At 37.5% G+C, this 9929-nt stretch overlaps 1 protein-coding gene and 1 pseudogene across 1 annotated transcript; one reads left to right on the plus strand and one right to left on the minus strand.

The window, feature by feature from the left end:
• Positions 1 to 3674: 3674 nt before the first annotated feature.
• On the plus strand, positions 3675 to 6261 carry LOC133670597 (omega-hydroxypalmitate O-feruloyl transferase-like; annotated as a pseudogene).
• A 2296-nt stretch (positions 6262 to 8557) lies between these two features.
• Positions 8558 to 9677, minus strand: LOC133671653 (pollen-specific protein-like At4g18596). Its single transcript, XM_062092466.1, has 2 exons — positions 9206 to 9677; positions 8558 to 9106 (listed from the first exon to the last, which is right to left on the minus strand). Exons 1-2 carry the CDS (start codon positions 9369 to 9371, stop codon positions 8772 to 8774), a joined length of 501 nt encoding a protein of 166 aa, XP_061948450.1. The 5' UTR covers positions 9372 to 9677; the 3' UTR covers positions 8558 to 8771.
• Between the last annotated feature and the right edge of the window lie 252 nt (positions 9678 to 9929).

Below are 9929 nucleotides of genomic sequence, written 5' to 3' on the forward strand. Positions count from 1 at the left end.
TATCTTTTTAATTCCACTGGAATCACTTCATTTCAACCTCTAGAGCTCACGCTCTGCACAAAACATCGACTGAAGGTCAAATCTGCCAATTATCTCCAATTTACTCCTTTTTGCATCTCTTCATCCAAAAGTGCCTTCAAAACATAAAACAAAGAATATCAAGGCATTTTATATATAAAACATAGGCAAAACACTAGTTAAATGTGGGTGAAACTATTGAATAATATGGTTGCATCATATAACCTCTTCTCTATCTATCTCTAATAATACGAAACTCTTCCGTGGATGTAGGCTGTTTGCCTAACCATGTTAAATATTATGTCTCAGTGTGCTAAGTCTCAAATAGGCAATTATCAGTACATCATCGACAGGAATTGTCAATAATTGGTATCAGAGCATATGGTTTAAAGTGGTGTTTGATTTTTGCCCAAAAATGAAAGTTGTCAAAATTATGTTTTGATCATATCACTGTGAAGAGGAGGAAGAGACGATCACACTGGTGAAAACGGCATCAAAATCAAACGTCGGAAATGGTCGTATGCGCTGTCATACTCTGACAAGGCGTTTGCCCACATGTGCAGATGCGCCCCATTCGTGCCACGCGTCTTCTTCGTCGGATGGGTTGACCCAACCCAAATACCAGTTGACCCGACCCACATGACTGACCCAGATAATGATGATGTCATCATGATGTAATTGTGACATCATCATGCACAGTTGGCATGCCATGTCAGTGACTAGTAAGCTGACACGTCAGCAAAGTGGGACCCACCTGCCACGTCATCAGCCGCGAGTTGAATTGAGCCAAGTTGAGAGGAGCCAAGCCGCGAGCCGAGGTATAGGATCTAGTGTAGTTGATCCTACGTGCAACTGGATCTGAGATTGAATCTGGTTCGCTCATTATGCCAGAATTGTTTTGATCAAATCTTAGTTGTCTGAAATGTTATTTAGACGATTTCAGACATGATTCTAGCTAATTTGATCGTTCTGGATGCAATGGTATGGTCTGATCGTTGAAATTTAAACTGAAAATGGTGGTGGTGAATAATGAAAGAGAGATTGCCTGATTAGAAGGCATCTGAAGGTCATCATGGTGGTCGATGGAGATGAGGAAGAAGAAGAAATCGCACATGTTTGCCCAATTACATGTGTTGAACTGCTAAGTGGGGAAATGTTAATTGCCTTGAGGGAGGGCAAAATTGGGATACTCTGAACACTCGATCATGTGGACAATTAAAGGTGTAGAGTGAAAATTGACGAAGACCAATCTTGACGAATGTAAGAAGTAGTAGTCTCGCCAAATGTTGAGAAATCAGGTATAAAATAGGGTATTCTAGATCACTCGTAAAAGGAAAGCCGCAACAAATCTACCAAATGGTTGTATATACGGAAAGATAGTACAATGGATAGATATGGCCTAAGAAGTTCTGTCTAGGAAATTGGGTTTTAAGCGGGACTGGCGTGGCCCCTCCAATCTTTTCTAGGAACTTTACTAATTTGTAATGAAACGATTGAAGACTAGCAAGATGACGGCACAAAGGAACAATTGGGTTCCGTATGTTCAAGGATCTGATGGAGTGGTGATTTCTCCGAAGAAGTTAGATTTGGTGACTGTGATTTCTCGAGGGGAGAATTGATGAAGACCCTGATAATGGAAGAGAAATACAGCAAGGGGATAAAGATTGGCACCCTATTTTGACTTGGACAGGTGTTGTGATAGGATGAGCTGCTGTCAAACATAAGCAAGGAATATGGAGAAACCTGGAGAACAGAAATTGCACGAGGGCACACAAAGATTGTGCAGGAGTACCCGTAGGATCCAATGAGGTACTGTAATGAGACAACAGGTGCAAGAAGAAGAAGAGTTCCTAGATGAAGCTTAGAGCAGAGACTGTTAGAGGTTGTACAACAGGAAGTCTCTTGTGCTCTTGATGAAGACAACATGCAAAGACCTTTCCGATGCATGCAAGGATGGAAAGAGAGCTGTTGTACAAACACTTAATTGATGGGGTGCAAACGCCTGTGATAAAAAGGCAACCGCCTATATTGAAAGGCGAAGACACCAAAAGGAGTTGGTGTAGGTGGAGCTGTCAAGCAGAAAGACACAAAAGCTCCAAACATAGAAATCGAGATGGAGGATTGCTAGGAGGTACCACTACTCTCTCTTTCTATGTGATCAGTGGCAGTAATCTCTCCCAAGTCCACATGGTGGTAGAGAATTTTAAAGCATCTCAACTGAAGGAGGATGTGACCGCCTATGAAAGGCAAAGACACCTTAGAGAGAAGGTGTGAGGGCTATGATATGAGCCCAGTTCAGAATGCCTCATAGCCAATGTGATGGCTGGATATGAGTGGACAGATGCATGTGTATAGCTAATGAAATGGCTATGATGAGTATGAAGACAAATGCCGAATTGACTTTGATGGATATTGCCCCCATGCTAAAGATCAATGAGCTAGAAGACATTTGCCTTGGACAATAAGTGGGTGACTTGTGGAGCATTAAGACGCGACTGCTAGGAATGAGCAAAGGGCATGCACAGGTTCCGGGAACAAGTTGAGTCTTGTCAAGGTGGTAAACTCGGTGATGGCATTGTAATACTCAGAGTATGAAGACAAATATGGATCAACCTTTAATGGATTGTCCCCATGGTTAAAGGTGGAGAGCTACTTGAACTCTTGAGACTAAGAGCAAGAGACTTACGAAGAAGTAAGGCGTGGTTCCTATAGTGGAACAGAAGGCAGACGTAACTCCTGGATGAGTAGACTCTTGGAAGAGTGGTGAGCTCCTAATCACATTGAAATACTCAATGACTGTCGCAGTTGGGAAAGGAAATTTTTGTTTGAGGGGGTGTTGTAAGTCTTGTTGTAAGGCTTGAACAATCATTCTGGAATGAGCATGGTTGATATGCTCGAAGGGGAATGTTGTGTCACAGAGACAAGCGTTAACACTTTTTATATGGGATTTGGGAGACCATCTGGTTGGAGTGATCCTTTGGTGTGAGCAAGGGTGTGCTTTGATGACTCTGGTCATTGAAAGGTGTGGCAAGTACTTGTAAACTTGGTCGAAGACGCTCTCGGAATGGTAAGCTTGGAAGAGTTGTAAGATGCAAGCTTGTGCTGAAGAAGCAAAAAGACAATTGCCCCACATGAATGGCAAATGGGGTGATTGTTGGGTTGGTTACCATTAATGTGCAATAAATGGACGGCACTGTTCATTGACAAATGTACCAGCTGAAGTTGGAGCTGCACCAACCATGTGCAACCATCCAAAATGTCAAAGTTTGCAGCCACCATTGTTGAAGAAGAGCTGGAGTTGGTGGCACCATTCTTGCCTATAAATAGGCACTGAGAGAGAGCAGCAAAGTGAGTAAGAGAGACTACAGAATGTGAGAGACCAAGAGAGAAAGAGGGGCTGCCAAGGGCAGCAGCCCTACTGCCTTGTGCAGTAGTGTGTGTGAGAGCAATGGGAGTTGAGTAGAGTGGATGTAATCCTCCTCCTCCATGTATATGTGTTGTAACCTCTTCTTTATCTATCTCTAATAATATGAAACTCTCCCGTGGATGTAAGTGATTTGCCGAACCACGTTAAATATTGTGTCTCAGTGTGCTAAGTCTCAAATGGACAATTATCAGTACATCACCGGTAGGAATTCTCAACAAAATTTGCCTCAATGGAGAGCTCTAACAGAAATGTATTTCAACTAATTGTGAAACAAGGAAAGCCAACTCTTGTTCCTCCAGTTGAGGAAACAGAGAAGGGTCTCTACTTTCTCTCCAACCTTGACCAAAATATTGTGGTGATTGTGCGTACAATCTACTGCTTCAAGTCATATGAGAAAGGAAATGCTGGAGAATTGATGAAGAATGCCTTGAAAAAGGTTCTTGTTCATTACTATCCTCTTGCCAGGCGGCTAACAATAAGCTCGGAGGGAAAGCTTATTGTAAATTGCACGGGAGAAGGTGTTGTTCACTACCAGAAAACCGGAGAAAAGCAACAGAATTACCGACGGAATTTTTCCGTCGGTAATTATTACCGACGGAAATAATTCCGTCTCCAAATCTGTCGGTATATACCGACAGATTTATTCCGTCGGTCATTCCGTCGGTATATACCGACGGAAAAATTCCGTCGGTATATACCGACGGTTTCGCCGACGGGGTATACAGTTCGTCTGGAAATATGCAACGGCGTGGTGACGTCAGGCGATTTTACCGACGGAAAGTACCGAGGGATTCAAACTGAGATAGCCGTACAGTGACGTGGCGCTGTCACCGACGGAATCACAGACGGATTAATTACAGAGAGTTGCTGAACAATTACCATCTATGCCATCATTACCGACGGCATCACCGACGGATATAATCCGTCGGTATTACACAGAGAGTTGCAACAAAATTACCAGCCATGCCATAATTACCGACAGATTTTCCGTCGGTAATGCCGTCGGTAATTACCCTTGAAATTACCGACGAATTTATTCCGTTGGTAATGTTCCCGCGGGAAACTTTTTTTTTGGCGCGGGCGTATCCGTCTGTAAACCGTCGGTGTTTCCGTCGGTAGGTGGTTTTTTTTATTTGCGACAGCATTAGCGACGGAAATGGGATTTACCGACGACCGTTTTACCGACGGACGTGGTACGTCGGTGAGTCCGTCGCTATTATTTTCACCGACGGATTTCATTACTGTCACCGACGAAATTGGTCCGTCGGTAAAACTAGATAATGTTGTAGTGGTTTTTGTTGAGGCTGAAGCAAACTGTGCAATGGAAGAGATCGGTGACATAACAAAGCCTGACCCAAAGACTCTTGGGAAGCTGGTTTATGACATTCCTGATGCAAAAGAACATACTGGATATGCCTCTTTTGGTGGCTCAGGTTTTATAACCTCTCCATATTATGCTTTTTAAGTTTGTTCTCTTTTTCCTACCATTGTCTGTCAATTTGGGACTAATATCTTTAGATTAAAATCGTACATTCGGACATGTATCTAGATATTCTTAGGTGTTTGTCGTAAATGTCCGAGTGTCATTCATCATCCTGAATGATTAAATAGCACAATGATCATTTTCCAGCAATTATTTTAAATTCGGAGACTTAAACTTCAATCTGATCCAAGGTGTTAATTAACTCCACTTTCCAGGTCACCACCTTCAAATGTGGAGGATTTGTACTTGGATTGTGCATGAATCATTGTATGTTTGATGGCATTGGTGCTATGGAATTTGTGAACTCATGGGGTGAAACAGCCAGAGGCTTGCCACTCTGTGTCCCTCCATTTATAGACAGAAGCATACTTAAAGCCCGTAACCCACCAAAGATTGAGTACCTCCACCAAGAATTCGCTGAGATAGAAGACCAGTCTAGCACAATTGACCTCTACAAAGATGAAACGATCAACAGCTCTTTCTATTTCGATTCTGATATGCTTGAAAATATCAAAATGAAAGCCATGGAAGATGGGGTACTTGAGAAGTGCACTACTTTTGAAGGGCTCTCAGCTTTTGTGTGGAGAGCTCGAACAAAGGCACTCAGAATACAGCCTGATCAACAAACAAAGCTCCTATTTGCTGTTGATGGACGGCCTAAATATAACCCCCCACTACCAAAAGGGTACTTTGGGAATGGAATTGTGTTGACCAATTCTTTTTGCCATGCAGGGGAACTCCTAGACAAGCCACTATCGCATGCAGTGGGGCTAGTTAAAGAGGCAATTAAAATGGTGACACATGAGATCTGCTATGGATTATTTTGAAGTAACAAGAGCAAGGCCTTCTTTGGCTTCAACTCTCTTGATTACTATTTGGTCTAGGCTATCTTTTTACACTACAGATTTTGGATGGGGAGAGCCAGTTCTATCAGGGCCAGTGGCATTACCAGAGAAGGAAGTCATCCTGTTCCTACCTCATGGCAAACAAAGAAAAAGCATAAACGTGCTTCTGGGTTTGCCAGCTTCAGCCATGAAGATCTTCCAAGAACTGATGCAGATTTAGAGATCAAGTTTATCTGTATGTTTTATTTTTTATTTTTCACCATGGTGGCTTTATTGTGTTTATCCTCCACTATTGTTTAATGGGCTGAATTGATTGAAGCTTCCTAAAACAGTCCTTGTTAGAATTAGAGGTGAATTTATGTTCTTGAACCTAAAGTTTACCTCATTTGTCAGGTCATGTCTATTGGAACTTGTATTGGCAACATTTTTAGGTGTATCTATTGTAGTTTATATTAAGATTTAATGAAAAATTCTACACAATTTGGTTAGTGTCACTGTGAGTGAGACATTCACATGTGAAAAGAGAAGGAGATTGTACAATCATGATATGCGCAATTCTGCTTACGGTCCTCTGAGATAAAATGTCATGACTAACATTACCTTTTCTGCCAGTTATTGCTGATGGTTTTGGATTTGTGATCCAGACGGAGGAACTTGGTCACTCTGTGTTATTGGAAATGTCAAATAGGAAGGGATCTCACCAAAAAAATCAATAAGTTACTAGGAGGGGGTATTTGTGCTGGGTCTAAATTTGATAGACGAAACAAAAATAATAAATTTAAAATAATATTTGAGAGTCTTTGAAAATTCTTTAGTAAATCTAAAGTTGTTTAAAGATTTATTATTTAAAGATTTAATCTTTTTCAATTTTAAATAATTTTTTAAAGGATAAGTTGTCGTAAATCACAAGTTGTCTAATTATCCGGCCTTCAACAATAATTTACACGAATCACCAGTGAGAAATTTCCTAAAAGCTTTATTTAGAATAGAGATATTGCTATGTCTAAACATAACTTTATATTTATAGGGAATCCTAAAAACCCTATAAATGATAAAATATATATATTACCCTTAAATAATATCTATATATTATTTAAAGATAATTTTAGAAATTTAATCAATCAAATCCCTACTTGATTATTCTAGAACTAGAATTATAATTCCTAAATTAAATACATTCTAGTATTTAATTTTTAAAATTATTTCCAATCAAATTACACTTGATTAATTATCCCAATTTAATTTCTGACTAATGATTCTTACTATGTGTGACCCATTAAGTTTCTAATATATTAGCCCAAATATAAATTATAATTCTAAATAAATAGAATTAAATAAATCAAACAATTTAATTTATTATCAATTCAATAATTGATTAATTTATATTTCAAGATCATGTGCACCGTCTAGCGACGTGTTATGATCCCCCAAATATTAGAAAAATTATAAGTGGTTTAACTTTAACCTTTCAGTGACAGGTTTATTAGTGTAATTATTATATCTTCATCAATAATGTTCTAATTTAAATATTTTAGCATAAAGTGTGTCTGTCATATCAAATCATATTTGTTCGCAACATTAGAGTAATTGATCATTTGAATAAAATTTAAAACTCCTTTTAAATCTCATTCCAACTTGCATAAAGATTTAATAATCAATATTATTTAAGAACATGTAGAACATTTTTCCTAATTTATATAGGGTGATGAATCCTCTCTTGATCACTCAAAAACATTTATATAGTTTATATTATATTTAATATCTTTCCATTTGTTACATTTGTCAAAATAATGTGTAGCAAAATCAAAACATAATACTTTCTATATAAGATAACTTAGCTATTTTAAATTTAAGGATCACTTACACAACCGTCATGTGAGCCTTTTCATAGACATGTGTGATATCTTCATATGAATTCTCATGCGAGTCAGTTCAGTGTATATGTCTTATGACAAATACCTACATATTAGTCCTAGGTATCCCTTATACCTCGACTTATGAGAACAATTGTTTTCTTTCATAAAAGAAAGAACATAATATATATAAGTTTAAACGACTCTAATAAATATCTAATATTTAAAAGAGTATCGACCTGGAACATTTTAGGAACAATGTTTTTATGTAACAAGAATCTTATAATTATAACAACTTTATAATTTCATTTGCAAAGCTTTTTGGTTCCATAAACTTTATTTTTACTCTAGATTTACAATTCAAATATTAGATTCATTAATTTAATATTATATAAGTATTAAAGATTAATTAAATTTTTATTAATAACAAATAGTATAATTACATGAATATAATAATATTATATATAACAAACTAAGAGAGTATTTGGCATTGTGGTTATGGTTGCTTTTCTAATAACTTTTTATGCCGAAATGCATGCCAATGATTTTTTTTTAAAAAAAAATTATTTTTGACATCAGCACATTAAAAAAATCTAAAACATACAAAACATATTAAATTTTAGTAAAAATATTTTTTTAATTTTTTGAAAACATGATCTGCACCTCGTTCCCAAACGTATTATAAAATTTATTAAAGTAACAATTTTGACCATGCCAAATTGATAGGAACGTAACAGTTTTGAATGATTAAAGGTTCATCATTCTTTGCAAGTGCTCTTTATATACATCAGATATTTTTTTTTGCAGCAGAAGTTTAATCTGAAAGAAAAGCGAAAGAGGTAGGAAATTTCAGCCACACACCTGGAACACTGAACTTTAAATTCACAAATTATTCAAACATATTAGTATAAGCTGCAAGAAACCAACACAATTAAAAAATACTGCTAATAATTTAGCTCCCAAAATTCTGTGTAGCCTGCAGAATACAAAAAGGTGAGAAAACCTCGATGGGCTTGGGAGAGTAGGATGACAATGAAATTGCATGTGCTTTACAGGCAGGAATAATGAAGGAATCTAAGGTTTGAAGGGAAAATTTAGGCTTTAGACAATATAAGAGAGCCATATAGTCAATAATTTTAAGGCTTTCAATTTCCACATAAGCCAGCATCTGTCTTTGATGGTCTAAAATTCAGTGCATTAAGGCTGTAGATGCAGATATTTTGTTGTTTGACTTTTATTGCGATCTCTTTTGTTGAAGATTTGTATCCAGGAACATTACATGCTTTAGATGAACTCCACATTAAGCTGGCTTCACAGGAGGAGTCAATGGCTGCTTGTGCACATGCAATTCCATCAACAGAAGGAATTTCTAGCTTGTACATTCCGTGCCTATTTGTGGTTCTGTTCACTGAGAATGATATCTGCTCTCTGGTTTTGTGCCAGCTTGCTTCGAACTTGCAGTCCATTCTAACTTCAGCTCCTGGATAAACATTAGTATTTATCAAGAAAATCAGAGACAATGTTAGCATCTTAACATAGAAAGCTTTCTTGCAATTTCTTAAGAATTTTGAAACTAAACCTGGTAAGAAGTAACTGTGTCTGGAGAAACTGTTGTTGGAGCAGATATCACAATAAACAATACCCATTACAGTGATATGAGCACTAATCTTTTTAGGTGGTTCAGCCATTGAAGACAATGAGTTGATAAACAAGGATGAGACAAAGAATGTAATCAGTTGATTCATGGCTGCAAATTTTGGGAGACCAGAGAAAATAACAGTTTTACAAAAGCTTCTCTACGTATAAAAACTTTGTGTAATTAGATTTTGGTGAATGGCATTGAGAGCGTTATCATATAATTGAAGATGAATTTTGTATTGTGGATAATGAGCAGCAGTAGGGAGTTGGTGGAGATCCGACTGTAAAACTTGATAGTTGAGGAGATTTATCTTTTTCACTAGAAACAATGGCATGTGAACTTCATTTGGCATATATGGAGTTAGATGCCTAGGAGAGAGAAGAGAAAAGAGACTCTTATGGAGCAGGGTAGCTTCTTTTTGAAAGACATGTGGGGCTTGAGTTGAAGGTCTCTTTTTTCGTGTTAGCTCAGATGCAGAAGGTCTAGCTATTTATAGGCCGACTGAACATTAGAGCTCACTGATCATACAAGAAAAAGGATTTAAAAAAAAAAACAGAAAGTGGAGGTTAGATCATTGTTCCTTGTGATTACTATTTGATTTAGGGATATATATATATATATATATATATATAGTAGTTAATTTTTTTTATTTGAATCCATTCTT

This window comes from Populus nigra, chromosome 13 (assembly GCF_951802175.1).
Source record: "Populus nigra chromosome 13, ddPopNigr1.1, whole genome shotgun sequence".
Lineage (NCBI taxonomy): Eukaryota > Viridiplantae > Streptophyta > Magnoliopsida > Malpighiales > Salicaceae > Populus > Populus nigra.

What these genes read in the sequence shown, in the direction of transcription:
- LOC133671653 (XM_062092466.1), bottom strand. Translation starts at nt 9,371, where the DNA reads ATGAATCAACTGATTACATTCTTTGTCTCATCCTTGTTTATCAACTCA. An exon ending in ACACAGTTACTTCTTACCAG is followed by an intron (nt 9,107 to 9,205) that starts GTTTAGTTTCAA and finishes ATGTTTATCCAG; the next exon opens with GAGCTGAAGTTAGAATGGAC.